This window comes from Parasteatoda tepidariorum, chromosome 3 (assembly GCF_982258835.1).
Source record: "Parasteatoda tepidariorum strain Cologne lab strain chromosome 3, Ptep-v5.0, whole genome shotgun sequence".
In the NCBI taxonomy this organism is placed as follows: Eukaryota; Metazoa; Arthropoda; class Arachnida; order Araneae; family Theridiidae; genus Parasteatoda; species Parasteatoda tepidariorum.
Genome location: NC_141757.1, coordinates 8,000,100 through 8,025,870, shown reverse-complemented (window position 1 = coordinate 8,025,870; position 25,771 = coordinate 8,000,100). Strand labels below are relative to the sequence as shown.

Genomic DNA, 25,771 nt, shown 5'->3' with positions numbered 1-25,771 from the left:
AGTTAAATTTCACTGCCTGTGAAAATAGCTTGTGGTGAACAATATTGAATGCAATCTTTGCAGGGAAAACATTCGAAAATACTCGCTCCAAAGTTTTGACTGAACTCTCAGATTAAGAAAAATGTTTCGACGCCTACACATTATGTTATAGGGGGAGTGGGGCAAAATGTTCATTTCTACAACGTAAATCATTTGCGCGCACTATTAAAATACCGTTACCATGGATTCTCCTTTTCTATCTTTGAATGCACAATTCCGGCACAGGATTTTATTATATCCATTACAGCAGTGTTTCCCAAACTTATGACCTTTGTGTATTCTTTCTAAATTTCTTGTAACGCTGCGTTACCACTAATAAAAGATGAATTTTAAAAAATATGTTTCTTTTTCGGTACAAAGTTTTGTTAATAAGTATTTTGCTTCAGTGAGAAGGATGCATCAGTGTATGTAAGTAATTTGCATCAGTATAAAGTAATTTGTATCAGTGAGAAGGATGGTATTGCTTTTGCAGTGATAACAGTTCATCATAATTCGGTTATCTTGCGGTCAATTTTAGTCTGAGATGCGAGTCCACGTTCAATAATCTACTTCTTTTTTTCGACTTTATGTCCACGAATGCTGAAAAAAGACTTCACATAAATATGAAGTTGTAAAGGGACAAAATATATTTCGCAACTTTTTCTTCCTCTCCATGTAACGCAAATGCGGGTTAGCTCCATCGAAAAGTCCTCCAGGAAGGCAAATTTCTCCCAACACTCGATCCAGGAGTTCCCTTGTCTTCTGGATTGGGTTCAAAATAAAAAGACTATGGAGTTGAGCATTAGTAGTCGTAAACCCACAAAAGTTGGGCCGACTGTTCAACCACTGTTATGAAATTTAAAAAAAAAAAGTCCTTCATTAATTCTGACCCTATTTTTTGCTATATTTGTGCTTATTTCCTACACATCGATTCCAAGCAATTTTGTTTTCCTGCATCAATTTATTGATAACATTGAAGATATTTTCTCCTGTTGTATGACCTAATAACGGCTGACAAAATAAAGTCGTCATGAATTTGTGAATTTTTTTTCGTATCTAACAAACGCTATAAGATTTGCAAAATTCACAATATAGTGAATTCATTGAGTTGTAATGCATAATAACGAATTTGAGAAATATCAGATAATATAAGTTTCACATTATTAGACATATCAATGATTCGTCGCTGAAATTCGAGAGACAAACGTTATCAAAAGTTTGTTTCGCTTTTTGGCCTATCATTATTTCGGCCATTATTTTGGCTGCAGGCTTGATTAAAATTTCCCCTATGGTTTCCATTACATTTCGCCATTAATAGTGACATACGATAAGAAGCTTCTAATATTTTTTTATTCTCACTACCTGTCAAAACCCGCATTATTCAAATCCATAAGTTTATTTTCAAAAAAAAAAAAAAAAAAAAAAACTATCGATTTATCTTTGTATTTCTTATGGTTTGTTTCAAAATGGCGATTTAAGTTGGACGGTTTTATGTTTTAGTTTGTGAGTTTTTCAAAAAAAATGAGGCAAAGTGGAAAAGACTCATTTTCTTCTCCAGTCCATGAGAATCCAAACTGAAGATATTCTTGGTCATAATTGCGGGTTTTCTTCACTTTTTCTTCACAGGTTCTTTCAGTTGATTGCTACTATCATCACTGAGTGTCGTAGATATTAACCAGCGATCTATATTCTATGTTAGGCATAAAAATTACATTTTTTAAAAATAATCAAAATACGTGGAGTTTATTACGAATCTTTACAATAAAAAAAAAAATTGAGCAAAAATTAAAAATCACAACTAGCCGTTGACATCATTAATAACTGTTAACTCTGCAAAAAATAGGCAATAGAAAAATATGTAATCGTTAATTTTTATGGATAGCATTGTTTTTAAATAAAATGTTTTGAAATTTTCGTTTTTGAGATGTTTCGCGTAAGAACGCGTACCCCCACTAAACCGTGCCCCGAGGGGCACACGTACCACACTTTGGGAGAAACTGCATTACAGGGTACAGTCACCTTGAATAACTTTTGTTCTAATAATCAGATTTTCGCGTACTAAGTGTGAATTCCAATAGTTCTCAGGGATTGGCCACAAATACGCTAATTAATTAGTGTTATCTATTAAATTGCGATTTCAGATAAAACTCATTTATATATTCTCGAAGAATATGGAGGGAGTCTCAGTTTGGAATTAGTTCATTTCTTACGATACATTCAAGCAACCAATATTTGGAACAATTTTAACATTTACAGATATTTTCATATAAATATATAATATGAATTTAATATAAAAGTGTATATTCAAATGCAAAAAAATTACCGAAACATTGGTTTCGTGGTAAAGGAAGAAAAAAAGAAGACAATTATAAGTTTAATAACTAATATAGATATACTTGTCTCTCATTGGTTTAAAAAATATGTCAAGTCTGCGAATATTTTTTTACGAAGGTAATGATTTTTTTTAAAAATTTTTCAATCCAGTCTATTTTACCATTTTATCTTTTTATGAATATTTATTTAACCGATATGCATTTCTTTTCAAATCAGTTTTATTCAATTTGTAGTAGAAAAGAAACTGTTTTAGTAAGTTCATGGTTTCATTTTTCATAAAAATGAGAAAAACTTTATTTTAGACAGCTTAAAAAGGTCGAATAAAAGCTATGATGAGTAGTTCCATTTATAAAGTGACATTAGATACTGTTGCAATATAAATTTGTTATTTGGAGATTTTATTAAGAAGAATAATCTCAATGTCTTATTTTTAGTTATAATGGATCAGAAGAACATCAAAAAGTCACCAGTCAAAGATGTGAATGATAGGAGAGAGGAACGCCGTTCGGAAAGGCTAGTGGAATTTTTATTATTCATTTTGATAAAACAATTTTATTTAGGTGACCATTATTAATAGTATATTAACTTTAAAGTTAATACATTTGCATAGAACAGAGAGTGAATCTCTTAAATATATTATTTTCTTGTAATTCTTCATTTATCGATTTGATTTGTCTGATCTGTCATTTACTTTTATATAAAATGTTCACAAAATAAGTTTAACAATTTTTGAAGATAAAAACAAGAAAACCAACAAAAAGAAAAGAATTGATAGATACATATTCGATTAATAATTAAATTCTAATTTGTTAATTTGATAATTTTTAAATGATTAATAATTTTGTTATAATCATTTTCAATTAATTATTTTTAATAAATAATTTAGTTACCGATAAATATTTCATTGAAAAAAATTTATAGTTTATTATTAAGTAATTAAATAATGTTTGATTATTAATAATTAAATAATTAGTAATTACTAAATAATTAACTACTAAATAATAAGTTAATTAATGATCGATAATTATTCTTTTAAATATTTATTCTTGATCAATTATTTAACATGTTAAGTTATTAATTCATTTACTTCTCATCATATTTAATTCTGACGTCAGTCCTCCATCTATACGACTGTTTTTCTTTTTTTTTTCTAATGAGAATTTGGTTTCAAGTTAAATTCAGCAACGAACACATTCTATAATTTATCTAATGCGATAATCAAATTATTTATATTTCGGGGCTGTATTTCTTACAGAAATGATGAAAGAAGGGAAGAACGGTCGGCATCGTTTTCCAACAGGCGAAATAATGATAGCACTGATGCTAACCCGCCTGCTAACCAGGCTGATCCAGTTGATCTCAATCAAGCTCTATTGCTAGTAAGTGTATTTTAAAATGTCTGTTTATATTCCTTATCCTTCCCTTATAATCAGCCCCTGAAAAAATGTAGTTGTAATGTAGTTTTTCATGTAGGCTTACTCATTCCACAGTTAGAGATTACCCAGTCTTGCCCTGAGAGCGGAGGTTATCCTTATTGTACTTAAACGTAATCTTATTGTAACTTAAAGTAAACGAATAATAATCTAAACTAAAAACACTCCATATAGCTCTATTGACCAATAAATTAACTTAGAAATAACTTATTTATACAGACGCCATTAATTAAAGAACAACAGGACGCCCGTATGATACGTTTTCTTGACTATTAAAGTGAAATCCAGTCTGTGTTCTAAAAAAATTTTTTTTCCCCACACAGTCGAAGTACCCGGCCTTACCTTATTCTCCCTTACCTTTATTTAAGCATTTCTTTTAAAAAAAGGATTACCGAGAAAGATCAAGTTATTCAGTCCAGAAAAACTGAATCAGAAAACTGTAATGGCCTAGGAGATAGAGCGTTCGCCTCCCAGCGAGGTGAACCTGGTTCGAATCCCAGCGAGGTGAACCTGGTTTGAATCCCAGCGAGGTGAACCTGGTTTGAATCCCAGCGAGGTGAACCTGGTTTGAATCTCAGCGAGGTGAACCTGGTTCGAATCCCAGCGAGGGCTGGGAGATACGAATTTCGTATCCAGTTCGCTCCGACCACAGTGCTGACGTAAAATATCAATGGTAGACGGGTAATGGGTTAATCCTTTTGTCATTGGGCTAACCGGGTCTGGTCGAGGTTTTCCCTTCCATGTGACGCATATACTGATTAGTTCCATAAAAAAGTTTTCCCCAAATACAAAATTTTCAAAATGTTTGATCCAGGAGTTCCTTGTCTAAAAATTCTTAACCTTACAATTCGAAATTTGTTCGACTATTCATAAATAAACTAATAAATATTTAGTAAAACTTATTTTTTGCATGGATTTTTCTTAGGAAAAATAAATTTTATACTTGTATGCAAAGCAGTTTCAATTCACTAAAAAAAAACTTCTATGAAAGATGCAGAAAGTGAAATTATCATTAAGGAGACCAGATTTCGACCATTCTCCTGACCAAACTATTGGGTTTATATTTTTCATAGGGTTTCAGCTCCTAAATTTTGGGGATCAAAAATCCAAATCAGCCAAAAGAAAGACATGTTTATTCAGAAAAAGTTCGATTTTTGTGTCTGATTTCATATTTTGAAATAGTGTTTACAATAATTAATAAACATATTTGAAATCATCCCCTCTTACCATTAAGATTGAATCCTAAAACTTGAAAATCTGATAATTGGGGAAAGAAAGTTATTCTTTTCACTCAGTGCTTGTGCTCACTTCATATAAGCAATGAAATATTTAAGATTATTAAAAAGCTAGCGTGAACTCTCAGTGAAACTAATTTTTGATTAAACTGAATTATCTGCTAGCAGAACTACGCTATTGTTGAAATAATTCAAAAGTAGTTTAAGAGATAAATTATTTAAAATCTTGTTTTTCACTCTCAAAGGTATTCGAATATTGAAATTACAGATCATTTTTTTTCCAATCTCATTAACTTTTATAGGCATACAGCAAATACTAATTCGATGAAAATTTTTCAGAATATTTCAGATCTCAAATAATTTTTGTTTTCAAACAAATAGAACGGAATGTAATTCACTTTCTGTCACCTTAAGGAAGTTTTTCTTAATTTCAAAACACTTCTCGGATTCCTTTCAACAATTGTAAACTATGAGAATGCGTTCTCTAACATTTGATATTTATTGTAATATTTAATTATTTACATTGTTATATTATAATACTTTTATTTTTTAAAATTTTCTTTATTAAATATTGAACAAAGAAAAGATTTTTTATTTAATTTTTTTCACTATAGCAGCTTTTATCGAAATGCGGGGATTAAGTTTTGCAATTAAATTTTAAAGTTCGTAAATTAGCTAAGTTGCGAAGTATTTAAAAGTTATATGAAGATAAATCAAATTCTCTTATGAATATAATTTTATTGAGCTTAGATTACTGGTTTGATAGGTCATTTTTCTACACGATAATTATCTTACACTATTTTGTCAGGGCCTGAATGTAGCATGATCTGAGAAGCAATTGCCCAGGACCCCTAAATATTAGTTTTTAAAATAGATTTCAACTTAAGGTTTTTTCAACTTAAGGTTTAAATTTTACACTTTATTCAAATTTGTGATTTGCGATTCATTAAATTTTTACAATATTCTAATTTTTACGCATACTGGTAACTTGTGGAATTTTCGGTTAAATTTAAATTAATGTAAATTTCAATGTTATGTAAAATCTTGTTGTCTCTTTATAGGAAGATCTTAGCACTGATGATACTGATGTGGAAATGCAAGATCTGAGCTCAAATAAGTAAGTTTATGCTCGACTAAATGCACAAATTAAAGCAGCAGTTCATTCCTTTTTTTATACTAATTAATCTTTGTACAGCTTTTATAAATGATATTCTTTATTTCATCAAGAGTTCTTAAGGTAAAATTCATCGTTTGATTTATGCATCTTTCAGCTCTATTCCGTTTAACGCAACTTAACTCATTTTAGAGTACTTATATTAGTTTATAAAAGTTTAACATCTCCTCCACATGAAGATTTAAGCTCCACTATTTCGTGATTTAGGGCATCATTCTAGCAATGTGGTCAGTCAGCATTGAGCTCAGGCAATCATTACTCCCAAGTCAAGTTGAAACCCATCACTGCTCTATATAAGGTGTCTATTTCCTTAACTCTAATAGTACTTATTATCACAATTAACTAAGCACAACAACACTTTTTAAATTTTATGCTCTCCCTTCACACCCAGTACATACATTTCTTTTAAAACTTTTTTAAAAATCAGAGAGAAAAGTTCGAAAATGGAGGAAAAAAAATACTAAATCAGAAATTTTGAACTTCATTGTGATTTTAATAATTGAGTGACGTCATTCGATATAAGTAGAATAAGAAATTGACAATTCCAAAAATTCACTTAAATTATGTAGACATTAAATCAAATAATGAATTAAAGAATTCCAGAATTGAAAGAAGCAGGTTGTGATTGAAAAATCATGAATATAGATTTCTTTTGATAGTGTGAAATAAAAATATGGGCATTGTTATTTTAATTTCGTATGAAAAATCAACGGTTTAAAATTTAGTAACTTTGCTATTTATAAGTAACTTGCATATTTACACTGAAATCAAACTAATATATCATTCTTTGTTTTTCAGTGTTCCAATCATCAATGTGAGTGAGGAATCTGTGGAGGCTGCTACTGGAACATCAGCACAGGAGTCTGAAGATTCACAGGTGAAGACCTTTTTACCTAACGGGTCATTTCGTCTAGGCGAACATGCTTCCAAATTTCAAGCCTAGTTTTCATGGCGAACAATAAAGTATCAAGATTCCCTTAATTTTTAATTTATTAAATAAGACTTTTTTAATCAAAGAGTTTTAAGAAGCCACTTAAACACTTCAAGCTGTGTTTGGATAAAATTTGCTTGCCATATAGGCAAAGTTTTGAAGGGGAAAAATTATTTCCATTATCGTTTTGTCGCAACCAAATGTGGTGTTCTTTCTATTATTAGACTCTAGTTTAAGAGTATAAACGCCCTGTTCATTTACACAAAATAGTTTTATTTGTTAAAAATATTGTAACTAATTAAAGGTTGGTAATACTCATTTCAATATTTTAGTTTTTATAGCATCCTTTAAAAAAATATTATAGTTGGAATTCTCTGTTTTAGTTTTATGGCTGCACATTTAACAACTAAAGTTTTTATTTTTAAATTTTTTAATATTGATGGATCAATTCGATTAGCAAAGAATGAAAGCTTTTTTTTCTCATCTTTTTAAGACTAATATGAAGAAGCGTTGAGCTTTTCAATTACATGAGAATGTAATAATATAATTAATTTATATTGTTATTATCATTATTTACATTATTATTAATTATATAATAATTAATGATAAGGTAAAATGTAATAATACTTTAAACATAATCTATGTAAAATATAATAGAGTAAAAATAATGTGTTATGATCAGGTCATTAAAAAGTGTTTCCATATTCTAATGTTCCTTTGACTTAAAAAAAGTTTAACAAAGATGTTCAAGATTTTAAAAGATATTCGAGTTTGTTACAAATACACGCAAAAGTAGATACAAGTTTCTGACGAAAAACTAAATTTAACTTTTTGCTAGTCCAACTGCATCTGGCCCTACATATTGCTGAATTTGTTATAAATTTTTATTTTATAACCGTCGTTGAACAGCCTATCCAATTTTGAGTTTACGGCTACCAGTGTTCAACTCCTTAGTCTTGTAATTTTGATCCAATCCAGAAGACAAGGAAACTTCTGGATCAGTACCCCCAGAGACATGATTTGTTATGGGAACATGGAGGATTTTATGACATGACGGATTTAACGTGCACCAGTCATCATTTACTACACGGGGAGTCTTCGGCCGGTGGAGATCAAACCCACGACCTCTTGGACAAGGGCCTAGTTATTTTTGTTTCAGTTAAAGTTATCCTTTTTTTATTTCAAAATAGTTTGACCAGAAGAAGAAAAAATCATTGTAAAATTCGTACTCTCTAAAATATACTTGTTAAAACAGGTTTAAAAGTATGAAATTTTAGAAGTTTGGTAGAGTTACTACACGCAATTATTTGCACTACGTTCAGTAGGTGAGGATACACATAACTGTTTTATAACAGTCGTTGACCCAATTTTATGGATTTACGACTATTAATGTTCAACTCCGTAGCCTTGTAATTTTGAACCCTATCCAGAAGACAAGGAAACTCATGGATCGAATATTGGGAGAAATTTGCCTTCGTGGAGGATTTTTTGAATGAGCTAACCCGCATTTGCGTTACGTGGAGAGGAAGACCACGAGAACCTAAGTTTAGCCAGACGGCAAGGGGAATCTCACCCATGCTCCGTCTACCACTGAGGATATTTCACGTCAGGACTGTGATCAGTGCAAGCCGGATGCGGAATTCGTATAGACTGGGAATCGAACCCGGTTGGCCTCATTGGAAGGCGAAAGCTGTATCCCCTGAGCCATCGTGGCTTTGAAGGATCCTGATTTTTTGTACCATATTGAGAGTGGGAAGGTTATTTACAGTACCTTCAAAAGTATAAACACTTTTTTTTCCTATCGCCTTTTTGATCTGTAAGTAATCGTCATCTCTAACGTAATCGATAGAAGAGAAAAAAAGCGCAAATTTTCATTATAATTTTTTTGTTTATGAAATGTTGTCATCAAAGAGTTAAATATATGAACAAATAACTTGCATGCAACTTTCAAAGTCGGTTTTAAATAAAGTGGATTTTCTATGTATCAATATTTATTAAAATTAAGAGAATGGTTTCATTCTTTCCTTGTTTGTAAAATAAGGGTTAACATTCGGGAAGCATGACTAAGGAGAGGAAGCGCGCGAAGCAAACCTAAACATTGCTACCTTGACAAGTGAGGTATTATTTCTGAATTATTCTTTTTCGCAAAATCAAAGGAAATCAAACGTTTGAAATAAAAGTTCAGAAGCTATTTAGGTTTTAATTATAAAAGAAAAACTTATTCCTATTCACAAGTCTAACATAGTTATCTAGACAAGTGAGATTTTGTTTCTTATTAATTTTCTATTACTGAATCAAATACTATATTTTTCTTATTCTGAATAAAAAATTAAAGCGAAACCCTGTAGAAATTTTTTCATTTTCTTAATGGTTTCATGTGTACAAAGAACAATTTTTTATTATTAATGTTCCTGATACTAGATCAGTAAAATTTTCAGATACAACGCTAAAACCAAATCAAAATTTAGTCAATTGAACAAATAGTCTATGAAAGTATAATTTTCTTATAGTATGTGTTAATTTAGAAAAAATCATCTATAGAAAATTTAATTCTATTCATTATACACTTTTTGCATCGTGTTTTTTTTCTCATTTCAAGAATTCAATGAATGAGAGGAATATATCTCAACATTTTCATTTTTAAAGGCTTTTAAAAAATATTTACTTTTTTAAAGCTCTAAAAACTAGAAACATTGTATGTAATTTCAAGTTAACGCAGAATCGAACGTTACTTTAAAGGGTATAGTTAAATTTAAAATCCTATAATTGTTCACTGCTCACACCAAGCTCAGATGCCTTTACTCCATTCATGAGTTATATGTGCTAATTTTGGTGTATGTTTGGAAACAGTTGGACGGCATTATTTACAATTGGGCAGAGAAGGTGCACGTTTATTTTCGTCTCACACGATGCTGAACATTTCACGGAAATAGAAGTTAACTGTTTTAAAAAGGCATGTATTTAGCTTAAGAAAGATAATTACGCTCTTACAAAAAAAATTTATCAATATAAATGTACAAAATAGTTTTAAATTATTTCATTTCTTCGTTTCAGTTAAACCTTGTTCGAATTTGTATTTTCTTTGCGTTGTGAGTATGCTTGATTAACAGACTAATTTTATTTTAAGAAATATTGTATGCACTCATCTCGAATGAATGAATTTTGCTGCAAGGTAAAAAATAGTTTTACTCTCTCTTATGTGGATCATATGTTACTGTAATTACGAATTTTAGTGTTCCCGAATAATAGAAAAGGATACTTTATTGTATAAAAGAACATTCTTCCTGGTATCATGAGGCACCGAGAGTGACCTATTGTGTTAAAGTATACTGTTAAGAAAAAGTAGTTGTGCCACCATTTTTGATGTTGAGACAAACTAAAGGGGAGGCAGTCACACTTTTTTTTCTACTTTTGATGTTATAGAGTAGTTATAGTTACCTTTATAATGTTAGTTTTATTTATTTCTTCCATCTTTTTTTAGCTTTATTGACAGCACATGTTTTCATGCGCATTAAAATCAATTTAATAACTTTATTGCAAAAAATTATCGTTTAAAAAAACAAGCACGTTTTTAGTGATGTATTTGCACTAGTTTAGTCATGTAGTTTTCTGATGCAGTCAGTCATGTAGTTTTCTGAACGATAACTAAAGTTTGGGGCTTCTAAATATATTAGCAACTAAAATTTAAAGCTGTTAAAAATATCTTCTCAATTATAAAATTGTTACGAAATAGCTTGTTCGTGTTGAGATACTTAATTTCTTGCAATATTCGAGCGGAAGTTGGAGCATATTTTGTTAATTTGCTTCAATAAGTATCTAAAGCCCTTATGTTTTAAAAATGACATAATTAACTTCGCAAGATATTATGAAAAAGTTTATTCTTTTTTTTTTTAGTTAATTTATAAACATGTAATTAGTTGTGAATCTGGGGAAAAAAAAAGAGAAATGAATGCTTTGTTTTACAACTTTCGCATTTCTCTTGCAGGCGGAACCTGGTACCAGTGGATCAACCCAACAACAGTAAGTATTTTTTTTTTCAATTTTTGTGTTACACTTTATTATCAATTTCTTTTATATATTATAATTCTCAATACCCTTTTTCATAGTCAATGTCGCTTTTTGTTTAGAAACTTGCCACACGATTACAGTTAAAGCAAACTAAGTAAAAAAAATGCAAATTTCAAATTGAAATTTTAGTTTCTCTAGTTGGTAATTGTTTTTGAAAATTGAAGCGTTTTTTTTTCTTTCATTTCACTGCTTTTTAAAAGACTGAGAAAAATAAGACAATTGGTACGATCGCATTTTCATAATTTTTTTTATTTAGATGAGAGAATAGTTATTTGAATATTTACCAATGCTTTTTAGTTATACATGACAACTAAATTACCCCGTGTGAAATATGGACATTATCTTTTGGAAAATCATTGAATTTATTTTAGAATTTATGAGTCATTTATATTTAAGAATTACAAGTAATTTGGAGTAACAGTTACCAATATCTTTTTTTTTATCCTCTGTAAGCATTTTTCTACACTTAGCGTAATAGAGTATTAATTCTCTGTTCCAATTATGAGACATTAAGTTTTAGAATGGATTCCTATTAATTGGTAGCGAACAACATTTTTATTTAAAAATTTTGATCGAGGATTTTTACGAAATGTTAATGACATTGAATTGTAAAATAATGAGTAAATATTAAAATGCCCTATTTGAGTTTTTCTTAGGGGAAATAAAGATTCTTGTCGCTATAAAATAAATTTAATTGGTAAAAAATGTATACTTTTTTCAATTTTACAGCTTTGGTTAATATGTAAAAGTGATAATTTTTCTCTTTTAAACATAAGAATTACTCTATCATCCAGTAATTGATAACTGTATTTGGAAGTCGCTCAAGCTTTTATGGTGGAGGTAAAATCATTGCAGTTTTTTTGTTAAAAACAATTTTTAAATTTATTAATATTTAACTATAGGATTCATCCCAGATTTTAACTCCTAAATCATCTTCCCCATGCAGTTTCAGCAAACTTTTATTGGGTAAAGCAACAGAAAAATTATCACAATCTGAAATTAATCATTGACTGAAGGAATCAAAAATTTCCCCTATCATGAATGGCCATTGTAGTAATTTCTGGAACAGTTGAGCTTCTTACGATTCGAGGAAATTGAGATTTTTTTCTTCTTTTAAATTGATGCTTAATTTAGGAAATATTATTACATCATAGCCATGATGATAAAACATGAGGATGTAAGGACGAAGAGATTCCTTTAAGATGAAGAATTTTTTAAAGATTATTCTTGGGGTTGAATCCCCTCTTTTCTAACACCCAGGTGATTGAATTGTTCCCAACGGACAGTTAGGGGCGTGAGAAGAAATCCAATGCATTGCTGGAAATTCATCGAAAGATAAAATATCCAACTAAGTCAATCCCACGTTATTCATATTAAAGTTTAAATAATTTCACTCAATCACCATAAAGATCGTGAGAATTAATATAACTGTGGCAAGAGAAATTTCAAAGAGTTAAAAATAGATGCTTGATCGCGAGTTATGCATTGGGTATTGAATCAAAAAGTTAGCAGTTACATGGATTGATAAGAAGAAAATAAAATATTGATATTAATTTTTTTTAAATGTAATAAAAATTAAATAATCCGTTTCAATTTAAAATTGGATTAAGAACTGTTAAAAATTTATGAAGTCAAAGAAATTTTAAAAGTTGAGAAATGCCTTCCGGGGCGCGTATTGACAAAACATACCGTAGATTGTAAAGGGGTTGGCGAAAATATCTATCGGCGTTGAAGGAGAGTCTCGCAAATCGCCAAGCAGCTGTGTGCTTATGTTTTTGTTTTGTTTTCGGTATCACGTATCTATCATTCACCAAGTTATATATGGGTGTCACATTTCAGAGTTTCAAATAAGCTGATCTTCATTAGATTCTTCTGCATTAAATGAAATATAAAGCGTATTTTTTCGTTATAGCTCCGACATAATCGTTTGTATTTGTTAACATAATTGTGTTTATTAGCGTTTTTTAGAAGATCGTAATAAAACTAAGATAAAAAAAAAATTATATATTATTACCTCCATAGCCCCCTTCTGTATTTTCATAACTTTCATTAAATGTATACGCGTATTTCGAGTAGTGAACTTCTTTACCTACTCATCCACTTATTAAAATTAATAATTTCACAATAACCTCTAATCCTTAATAATGAAATGATTATTACAATAAAGTTTGTTTACTTAAAAGATTAAAAAAAAAATTATTGTTCAGCAGTGACTTTGTTACTAATTCTATATTCATTAATTAAACTTAATGGTTCTGCTCGATAACCATTTACAATTTTTTTTAAATTTTATTTAATTTTCAGTTATTATGGAATTCCTTAAATATTTTTTGACGTAGAGGTTATTTAGCAATAATGCGAAAAGCTGAAATTTATAAATGTATAATATTTATAAATGTTTAAGAGAATTATTAGCAGCTATTTTGTACTAATTATTTTAGTTGAAATGTTCATTATACACAGTTTTATAAAAATAATCGTAAAATTCATTGAACGATGGAGACATTGACATTTTAAAATGCAAGTAGAATTCAATAATCATTTCATTTTATAACTGTAAAACGGTAGATAAGTAACTTCGTTATCAAGTTTCACATGATACGAGAATATTATGCTATTGCTTTATAATGAAAGAACAACATTTTAAGTTCTAAACTTTTTGTGGAAAAGAAAAAAAAAAAACGAAATTTTTTTCCTGTCATCGGTGTTAGCGATTAGAGAGTGTTTTATCGTATAAATGTTAAGTCAGTACTGTTCCATTTTAAATAAAAATGCATTTTGATCCGGAAAAAAAATTACTTGAATTTGTCAATAGAAATTCCCTAATTATTGTAGCAAGAACTTTTAAATTTCTAATCAAACTTTCCTCTATTATAATTTTGTGTAAATAATTATTATTAATAATATAAATGACTATTAAAAGGAATTAATTGAGAATGTTCAATTTTAATAAATTAACTGTTTACGCAATCAGATTAATAACTTTTTTCATAATTTACAAATGGAGAAAAAGTCTTTTACAGTTTAAAAGTGAAAAGAAAAATAAAGTTGAGATTAAATTTATAAAGTAAGCATAACTCGAAGGAGGTTGAAGTAAGGGCATTAAAATCAAAATTTCAAAAGAAAAAAAAATCACCTTTTAGTGTACAGTGAGCAATAAACGAAAAATCTAAAACTAACTTTTGATCTAATGATCAGATGTTTACGTTCTAGGACTCAAACTTTAGATTTAGAATTTCCTTAATTCCCTACCACTATTGTCGATATTTACTTTTCACCTAACTTGTAAAATTGTAAAGTTTAGAATTTCTTACAGAATCACTCAGACGAAGTGATTGTGTTTTACTTAAATATTATTTAGAAAGAATTTTTCTAAAAGTATTTCTTTTAAAGTTTTTATCAAACTTTTGTTTTTTATTTATCTATAGTTATTGAAAGTTAAGTTGATGATTTTTAAGTTGAAATGAATGCCGCCCTGCTTTGCATATTTCAAATATTATTTCTAAAGAAATGTATAACTTAACATTAAACACCCAGGACCTTATAATTGTAAATCAAACAATCACTACATTTATTTATTAAAAAACACTCTTGTGACCTGATAATAAATTGATCTAAATCTTAAATGTGAGTTTTATAACATATAATTTATTTAAACTCAGCACATACATCTAACCTCTGTTGTCGCCAATGTCTCAATTTTAAAATATAGTTTTTCTTTTATAAATTTTCTGATATTTTCATATAAAGGATAGTATTAAGTTCGAGAATTAAAAATTTGTGCCCAAAAAAGTTGCTAAAAATTATAATTATTATTAATATATGACAACAGGAAGTTTTCAATTGAAGGTTGAAATTTTTTTCAATTATGTTATTTTTTAATTATGTTATTTTTTAATTATATTTTTAATTACCAAACTCATATAACAGTATTTAGGAATCTATAAATTTATGTCATGTATGATAGTTGCATTATAACCTGTACGCAATGCGTGTAAATAAAATATATTTTTAAAATTGTGCATTTTCTATTAATTGCATTTATTATTCTTATATTGAAAAGGTATCAAGTTATCTATGACCTCCATAATGAATGAAGTATTTACCGACTTTTATATATATTAAGGAATTGAATCAATTTTTCACAAAGTTTAAAATCTCATCTCATTCCAAAAAAAAGTTATTTCATAAAATTATGCAAAAAAGTAATTTAATATATATTTTTTTTATAACGAATGCTTCTAGTAATGAAACAAACGCTTTCAAACTTTATTTTAAAAATATTGATTATTTCGTTTACAAGAAACTATTACTTTAAAGCGTGATAACATTTTTGAATACTCTATTTTTTTTCTAGTAAATAATATGTCTTTGTTAATTTCTAAAAAAATAATCTTTATAAAAAAGCTTACATTATTCTTTTATAGAGAATATTGATTTCATAGAAAATATCACTAAAATAAAACAGGTTATGTTTTCTTACAATAAAAGTTAAATAGAATTAATTCTTCAAAATAGCGTTTCAATAAAACATAGTATTAAAATGTTACGCTATTTTTTGTGATTGGTTCATTAATAAATTATTTTTATTTCTTCGCAAACACAATTCTTGTAAAAAAAATTAAAAAATTGAATCTGTTTTATCAAAAAACTAGATCGTTTTATAAAATATAAATTATAGCGCTTAATAAAATATGAATACAGTGTATTTGTAAAGTGATCCTGACAATAAAAAGGTGTTATTTTCTTTTTTATTTTCTCTGCTAAAAGGAATTAATGAGTTATTTTTATTCATAATGGCTAGTCGAGGAGAAGAAGAAAATATCGAATTACACTGCTTAGGTTAATGTAATTTCGTTCTCCCACCACATTTACGCGTAATCCATCGCCAACTCCACCTGCAATCGCCACGTTTACAATCTACGGTATGTTTTGTCAATACGCCTACGGGGCATCACAATAATGATTAGCCTTCATTTAATTTAATGTAAAATTATTGTTCAATAAATGCTATATTCTTTGCAGTAGGTTGACTGTAGATGAATGTGTTGACATAGCGGACGTTTTTAGAGATTATAGGCGCAGGAGTAACAGTGAGCCTGTAGTAAGTAAAGTAATATTTTCTATTTGAAATGTTAAAAGAATTAATACCTTTTTTGTAATAAATTTTTTAGCTAAATTCTATTTTATGCATTTTGCAAATTCCTTAAAGCTAAGAATAACTAAATTCATTAAATTTTACCCCGATAGATGAAATGGATATTCAGTAATGCATTAATATATATTGAGCTTTGTAATAGTACGAAGAAGAGATTATTTGTTAGCAAATAAATGAAAACATTGTTTTCTTTCTGAAAGCAATAGCGAAGTTAACTGTACTATATAAATGGAATGGCTAAATAAATGCTACATTTGTTTTTAGTAAGTTATGAAAATTTGAAAAAGGAAGTTACAAATTACTATAAATTAATTTCATAGGTTTGTTGACCCATTTGAAATTTTTTCATGCAGTTTTTAAAACATTCCCTCATGATTACTCTATTACAATTTACGACTAAGGTGTTATTATTTGAATGCTGCAACGGATTTTTCCCTAGAATTTCAGTTCCGTTATAGAAAGGAAAAATGAATCTTTCCTGTTATAGAGAGGTTATGTTACTAATCAGACTTTTCATGTCAATGCTTTTTGAATCATATTAATTTATATCATTCTAAGTTCATTTTTCCGTTTAAAAAAGTAGCACAAAGGACTGACCGTAAGACTATTCCGGGAGATCAAGGACTTGCGGCAGTGATCAATGAGTGGCTGGGTGACCACTTTGATCATTCCGTGAAGTGGCCTAGAGTGCGCGGTATCGGTCTTCGTTAAACTGTTCTAATGACAAGCGGGACCAAGAGTTGTTCAAAAGACTTGAGGACCAAGAGATGTCCAAAAAAGAGAGGTTCATCCCTTCTTCGGAAGAGGAAATTTATGATGGCAAGTCTTCAGGTCAGCTCCCGACCCTTGCAAATATCCCTTTGTGCAGCTGTAATGTGACGTAAAAAATTATTACTATAATATCAAGAAAAAAATTTTTTTTTTTCCTCTGGCGAGTTTTGAAAAGGAAATATTTCTTTGGCTACATGCAATTTCGTGGTATTTCTACTCTTACATAGCTCTATCAATAAGTTTTCAACATTCTTTTTGTATTTTGTAGCGCCCAGAACATCGCAGGTCTTCATTAATCGTAAAGAGATATCCTGATGAGAAGTCACCAGGGAGAGAACCTCCCCCAAAGTAAATATATGACATTTGTTTAATTTTCTTAATTTTTCTTAAAGGTCTAAATTTTTTTTACTGTATTTGCTAAATCAGTAAAAATTATTTTTATGTAGTGTTTTTTTTAAAAATTTATTACAGAACATTGCTTTACGTAAGGTTTACTTTCAAAACATAACGTAAAACGTTTTTCTTTTATGTTTTAAACAACTATTTCATTTTATTGATGATCGTACTGTAGTGTGATTAGAATATTGATATTGTTGTGAGATGAGAATCTTAATAGAGGTTTTCTCGAATTAAATGTTGGAAGCAAAGTAGAGTTAAAAACGTTTTTCGTAACCGCTCCAATTATTCAACAGATTCTTTTGTTTCCTATATTTTTTAAAGGGGGGAGGCAACTACAAATTGTTCTGCGGAAAAAAATTAGACTTAAGAAAATACATTCTCCGTCAAGCTTGAGAATTGATGCTCTCTCTGGTAACAAGAAAAGCCGCTGGAAAAAAAAGCAGCTTAAAACAAAAAAGAAATTAAAAAAAAAAGCAGGTAAAATCATTGCTATACGAAATTGAGCCTGTGTGAAAGTTTAGGAATTATTTAATTATCGATTAATTACTTTTCAAAATGAATTAATATACAAGAATAAATTTGAGTTTTGTAGTAAGAAACCTAGCACATTTCATACTTAATACTTTCATTTCATATATCGAATTTCTAAAAATTTTCTGTTTCCAATAATTGCCCTAATCATATGTAATATGATAATCACTAAAAGCTTTTTTTAAAAGGAAAATTGCATAATATAATGACGTATTTAATCATTTTTGTAAATATTTTGAAATCATATGAATTACATACTGAGAGATTATTGCTAATTGATATATAATATACTATCATACGAGGTAATTAAAAAAAAAACTCAAGTTCTTTTAACCTCTTTCCGCACACTTCAGATTAATCCTGAACATATATAAATTGATTTCTTCAAAAGTATCTTATTTAACGTAATTAAACATTTATTTAAATGTAACTTTGGAACTTTGGGTCGTTCTATTGATATAGTTTTTAAAGAGAATCTTGATTTAGTGAGTCAGTTTTGCATTATGACTCTTGTGTTCTTAAAATATAACGTTTTATGAAATATTTCTATCCGTGAATTCAATTGAGATCGTTCGGATATGGATAATAAGAATTAGCTAAAAAAATTGTTAATAAAAATTTTATATGCATTTTTATTTGTGGAGAATCACATATTTGAACTCTTATTCGTTCAATGGAAACTACTCTTAGTTTTACTTTAAGCTTTTTTACAAAACTTTATCAAACTGATTTTGTCCTTAAGATCAACTCATCATTTATATATCTTTCAGTATTATTCATAATACAGTCAAACTCCGCTATAAATACTATTTATAGTGAACTCTAGGATATACCGATTTTTAAAACCATCTATACCATGGAATGTGGCAGTATGCATTTTTTCTTGTTTGCTTCATTATTGAATTGGTTCAGCATTCAAAAAAGCCGCATTCTTCCAGTGTCTGGATAAGGCCAAAGCAGATGCATTTTTCTGAGTGATTTGGTGAGACTACTTTTATGCTGATAGGTTTAAAAAGCTGAATAATTAGCAGATTAAAAATTCTAGAAAAATTATCTGAGAGTCGGGAAATGTTTCCATATCTGATGTGGAGGATTGCTCATCAGCTGAGGATTACTAATTCTTTTTTTCTTCCTTTTTTTGTACTCAAGACGAATAGTAATGAAAAATAAAAGTTAACACATTTTTGTTGCTACGAATAATTTTTGTCATTTTTGTATTGCATTTTTTTTAGTTATTTACATAAATAATATATAATAAAAAGGAACCATTACTTAAAATTGGTTGCGGATTGGATATAGTGACGTCCCGGTAATAGTGAACCGAAATTTCGGTCTCTTAAAGTTTCACTATAGTGGGGTTTGACTGTATAAGAAAATTTATTTTTAAATTCTTCTCTTTTTCTATTTTAGGAAAGTTGAGATTGTAAAGCACAACTGCTCCATCATTGAGGAGGAGAATTCTGTAAGAAAACAATATTCTGTATATCTTTTTTTTATGCATTATAATATAAATTTATTTAAATAACATTTCTCATATATTTTATTGATACAATGGATGATGATGGTATACAGCAAAGTACAGTGTCCTAAGAATAATAAATCAGCCTAAATTACTTTTGATTTAGTAATTAGCTTTTTTAGTACTTTAACTTAATCTTAATTCCTTAAAAAATAACTTAAAAAAAGTCAGATATTTTACAAATTTTGTATTTTGCGATATAAGTACATTCTTTAAAATTTTGAGTATATTTTGATATTTAAAAGTTCTTTGAAATATAAAATAAAATAAAAATCAAATCAAATCAAAGTAATAAAATATATAACAAATATATTTAGCATATTTTTCCGAATCGTGTTGATGCCGACGGAATTCCCCCTAAAATTAAAGACTAATATAAATAAGGTATGATGTTGGAAATGAATGCTCTCGCAGTGGGTAAGAGAAGCGAATATTTAATTAGTTCTTTTAAGAGATCAATATGAATAGAAGTGGTGATCACTATGAAGACTCAAGTAAAGATGATAACATCGGAATATCCAGACATTAAAATGACTGAACAGGAATTAACGGATATACTGAATTTATCGGATGTTATTTAATTCCTTTTGTTTGTATATTGTCATTCCCCAAAACAAAGCTGAGCTGAAAAACATACCTTGCAATTTTCCTTCTTCTAATTTTAAACTTTTTAGGAATTCCGTTTTCAAAGATCTAGTTTTGTAAGTATTTTTCGTAATATTCACTGATTATCGCTAAACAGAATATTTCTGTTTAAGATGTCCGTTTATAAGAAGAGATTTCTTTCGTTTTATGTTCGGAAATATGCAGCATTAAAAGTAATTTTTTGCACTCTTTTGGTTTAAAAAAAATGCATAATTGAGGGTGAAAAATTTTCTATTCATTCAAAAAGCTCTATATGAGGGGAAATTCGAAATAACTAACATTAAGTGGTTCAAACTTAGAAGCACTCTTCTGACTAAACTATCTCTCAGATTGCGCTTACCAGTTATATTTTGCTAGTCAGAAATCCTCTGTAAAAAGGTGTTTTTGTTCAGAGAAAGTACGTTTTAGTGTCTGATTTTGTAATTTAAAATATCGTCGGTACTAATTAATTAGCATACTTGAAACCACCCCCCCCCTTGAACCATTAAGATTGAGTACGTGAAAATCCGATCAAAAATTATTCACGGCGTTACGTATTTTTTTCCGCACTACGAATTTGAAAATTTTTCAAAACTTAATTCGAAGTTTAGAGTTGGTGAAAATCTTTTTCAAAAAGAGTTATAAAAATTATTTATATGCAGCTCAGAGGGAGAATATTTTCTTTAGAGGTCTCAACATCATATCGTGAACATTCTTGTTCGAATATATGAAACCGCTGTTTTTCAAAGGTTCTGTTATAGCAAAAAATTATACTTTTTTTTTGCGAATAATAGACTAGTTTGCAACCCCTGAATGTTTGTCCAATTTTTAGTCAGAGCTTTTATGCTAATTCTGAAAATAGGCCTCGAATTCTCAGTAGGGAGAAAAGACGAAGTTTTGAGAAAATGATAAACATTTGTGATCTAATTTTGCAATATTTGAAAACTTACTCAAATTCTGCATTATCTGGGCCCATAATAGTTTGTAAAAAATAAAAACAAGACATTGTTTTCGATAATTTTGATCTTTGTGGAAAAATTTGACCAAAGTGGCGATTTTTCAAAAAGAGTTTCATACTTTTTAAGATATTTAAGCTATTTTTCTGTTCTAAAGCCCAGATAATTCTTCACAGCAAAGATGGAATATATAGTTAAGAATTTTAGCTTTACTTCAAGTGTAAGGAACTTAAACTCTGGATTTTTTTTACTTCCATTGGTGCTTTGAAAAACCATGTTAAAGGATAATATTAAGTCTTAATTACAAGCAATACTTTTTTAAGCAATGGATTCAAAACTGTAACTTATTTCCAAGAATCCCAATTAATGCTATCTGCTGCTTATAAAGCGAAATGTTTCAATAAAAAAGTTTCAGAACGTGTTAGGTTCAAAACCAGACTCTGGCATTTCAATTCGAGTAGATAAAGGGAGTCGAATAAAGGATCCCAGTAGAAACTCAAACAATAGATTTCTTTTTTGAAAAAAAAGAAAAAGAAAAACTAATTAAAAATATTAAGTATGAGGGAATCATAGATGCGGTTATTTTGTTTTAGGTTCAACGATTTTTCCGGAATAATATCGAGACATGATAATTATGTATTTAAGCTAGGTAAAATGCTGGTAAAACTTTAGTTTTATTTTTTAATTAGATAACAATCGTTGTAGCAAAGCTTTAGTAAACTCTTCTCATTGTTACAACATACTCAATAGATACGTAACAGATTTTTTTTTTATTAACTTTAAATATTGTCTGTCTTTTGAAAAAAAACACAAAAAAAACATACAATAAAAAAATATATAAACTTAAATTTGGACGAAAAAAAATTTAGAGCATTTCTTAAATTCAAGAAAGCTATGTATAAAGATTTTTTTAAAACTTACATAGATTAGGAAAGTTTGTTTCGAGGCAACAGAAAAAGGCAACTTCGCGAAAGTATTCGGCCACGAAAAGAATAAGATTGAGGGCATCGTTAGAAAGATTCAGTTGGCAGATCCTGAAGTCCTAAATAACAAGCGAAAATTCTCACGAAAAAGTAAACTCGTTATTTTACTAGTCTTTTAGACAGACTTCATTTATGGAACCCTTTGATGTACTTACTAAGTTTACCTGGTAGTTTTTTAGAACAAAGTTCACTTAAACTAATAAATATAACTTAATTTGCCTGAGGTGCAAAAAAAAAATAGTATTCATTATTATTTATTTCTTATGCTTTCAAATTTTATGTATGACTTCCTAAGTAAGATTTTACTCTGTTTTCTCTTTTAGTCCTTGTTAGAGGAAATTTCGGCCCTGCAAAGTAACTTATCTACCGTTGAGTCCCAAAATGTAAGATTTTTTTATTGCTTCTTCAAACTAGAAACTTTGTTAACTGTCAGGACAAAAGTATTCGGACACCCCAACTAAGTCATTATTTCGTGGTGCTGGTGTTTCTAATGCCATTTGCCAATACACCAGCAAGCCTGGTTGATGAAACCAAGGGAATTTGAGGCAGTTGTGGAATTTCTTGTTTTTCAGTGGCGCCATCTATGGCCGAGAATACGACTTCAGCCACACACACAGCCTGGTTTAGAAGGCTTCATCCACAGACCGTAATTTTGACCTGAACCAGAGAGTGGGCAATCTTCAATTCATTTGTCATGGAAACTTGTGGACGATCTACCATCAATCAGGCTATTTTTAGTGGTATACTATTTCGCGGTTCGGCCACTGATATTATTTGTTAACTGCATGATGGAACAATGTAGGCCTATTTCTCTTAAAGCAGTCTACATTAAAACATCAAGACATGAGGTTTGACGAAAGGGTTGCTGGAGTAGTTTTCTGTTGGACTAACTTTTTTAGAGTGCTCGGATACTTTTGGCCAGATATATTTTAAACAATTATTTTTGTATCATATCTTAAAAGAAGGTAATATATTGTTTTATAAATGAATTATTTTGAAGTGATGTATTAAATATTTTGTCATTATGTGGAATTTTTCCATTGTGTTGAAACATTTACATTCAGTTTTATATTATGATACAATTCTACTTACCAGAAATGTATCTATTCAAATAATGAAGAAAGTATTTCATAATTTATTTGTGATTAGCGTTGTCACTGCCATGTATTTAAGGATGTTTTTCAATTCCAAAGAGTATTTTAAATACATAATTTAGATGCGACATAAGGGAAAAAAACCTTCATTTTAAACTCAATAAGACGCACAAAACTTTCCTTTTTTGAATGAACACTTTTTACACCGCAAAATGTGGCAACTATGGTTCTAGCAAGGAAAACAGTAAAAAATTCCTTAATCTTTATAATCGTTGTCTCTAAAATTATTAAAAGTGAATTAAGCAACTTTTGTACTTTTTATTATTTAATTTGCTTTGAAAAAGAAGTAATATAGAAAATTTATTTCTTTATTTCAAATTATGTTATTCTAAATGTTCAAAATTTAAAAGATATTGGTTAGACAAAAGAAATTAAGCGTTTTGAATTGTTTCTTCCAAAGTCAAAATTAATGCATGAATTAAACCTTTTAACCTGTTTCATTACCATTCCTCTCAGTCAAAAATTCAATGAAATCGATTTGCGAACCCAAATCGCTTTTTTCATTCACTACTCTTCGACTACTTTGGCCTTAATAATTGGCCTTAAATAACTCGAATGAGAAATTTCAGCAGTTTTAATCATTTACATTTTGCAATGTAATAGGATTTGCATATTGATTAGACACAGAACAATGTATTAAAATGTATCTGTAACATAACTGCACTATAAACTTTGTGTAATATTGATATAATATTTCTGTTATTATGACAAATTTTTCAAAACACCCTCAAAAGACAGAAATGAAAGATAAAATTTTATTTATTTATAAATAGGAAAAAAATTGCTGGTCTTCCTCTATTGTGAAAATGTTTCGGAGCAAATTAATATTTATACTGCTTAAATTAGCAATGTTCAACGAAGAATTATAACTTTTTTACGTCTGTTATTAATGCAGAATTATAGTTAAGAGAATTGCATTTCTTCATCTTATAGTACTTTGCTTTGCTGATTGTAAAGCAAACCGGTCACCTCCTGTTAAGTTATTCTTCGTGTTTACTAAAGAAAAAAAATCCTCTATATTTTTATTATTATTACCCATGTATCAAAAGACATTTGATGACTACTTTCGGAATGGTACATTCGAGATTTTAATTAATTACTATATGCATTATACGTGTTTATGCCAACCATCCTGCTCGTCAATTGTTACAACAGATTGTCAAATAGTTTAAGAACAACAAATGCTATTAAATAATTTGATTGCTGTTGAACATGATGCCTTTTGATGTAGTTTTTAAAATTGTTTACTACTCATTTTTACTTTAAGTATTTTCTATTTTTATGTCACGCAGCAAGACTTAACTAACCGGTTGAGTGAATCTCAGCAAGAAAATCAAAGGCTGACTGAAGAGAATGCCAGGCTACGAGCGATGCTTGCAGATGAAAATGAACAGGTAGGCTAATGTTTTACATTATTATACACTATTTAAACATCAATGTTTTTGACTTCCGTCATATTAATACACCTATAGAGAACTTTTCACTGGATTTAATTATAGGTTTAAAAAAAAGAATATTTTTCGTAATCAACTCTATTTAAATATTTTTTTTATTTTCATTTTGGGTCAAAAAGACCCATTCTGTGGTTCTAGTGTTAAATCAATAGTCAAATAATCACACAAAAATTATGAACAAATAGCAAACGTAATTTCTTTAGGTTCCCGCCACTTCACAGCCTGCTCCTTCTACTCCACCGCTGGCTCCTGCTTCTCCACCGCTGGCTCCTGCTTCTCCACCGCTGGCTATTGCTACTCCACCGCTGGCTATTGCTACTCCACCGCTGGCTATTGCTACTCCACCGCTGGCTATTGCTACTCCACCGCTGGCTATTGCTACTCCACCGCTGGCTATTGCTACTCCACCGCTGGCTATTGCTACTCCACCGCTGGCTATTGCTACTCCACCGCTGGCTATTGCTACTCCACCGCTGGCTATTGCTACTCCACCGCTGGCTATTGCTACTCCACCGCTGGCTCCTGCTACTCCACCGCTGGCTCCTGCTACTCCACCGCTGGCTCCTGCTACTCCACCGCTGGCTCCTGCTACTCCACCACCTGTTCATGCTACTCCACCAACTTCTGCCAGGGCACGTAAGTGTCACAATTTTATATATGCCGATTGACATCGCCGTAAGACTATCGAGTTACTACTCCCAACTGACTCTTAAGCCTGAGCTTAAAAAAACTCAAAACATGGCAAACCTTTATTTATGCTGCGTTTCATTTGACTCTGTTAGAATTTATAAATTACATCTTATGAATGGGTAAAATTTTACGCGTAAATTTAAACACAAAAAATACAATAAATCACAGATCGCCTCGTTAAGCATATTGTAAGCGGATGGACTTTAGGAAGCTTATTCATCCATGTCTTAAAGCTCTGGATACTTAATTGATCGTCAATACTGAGTGTGGTAGAAAATATTCTTATGAATAGAAAAATTACGCACAAATTTAGAAAGATTGATTCCTGGAATATCACTC

The 25,771-nt window shown here is 29.5% G+C and overlaps 1 protein-coding gene across 1 annotated transcript; it reads left to right on the top strand.

Annotated features, from left to right (window-relative positions):
* The first annotated feature begins 4,776 nt into the window (after window positions 1–4,776).
* LOC147812745 (uncharacterized) lies at window positions 4,777–25,410 on the top strand. Its single transcript, XM_087158523.1, has 10 exons — window positions 4,777–4,785; window positions 6,082–6,137; window positions 6,993–7,071; window positions 11,111–11,145; window positions 16,222–16,297; window positions 17,391–17,470; window positions 19,463–19,514; window positions 22,458–22,517; window positions 24,581–24,682; window positions 24,946–25,410. Exons 1-10 carry the CDS (start codon window positions 4,777–4,779, stop codon window positions 25,408–25,410), a joined length of 1,014 nt encoding a protein of 337 aa, XP_087014649.1.
* The last annotated feature ends 361 nt before the right edge of the window (window positions 25,411–25,771 follow it).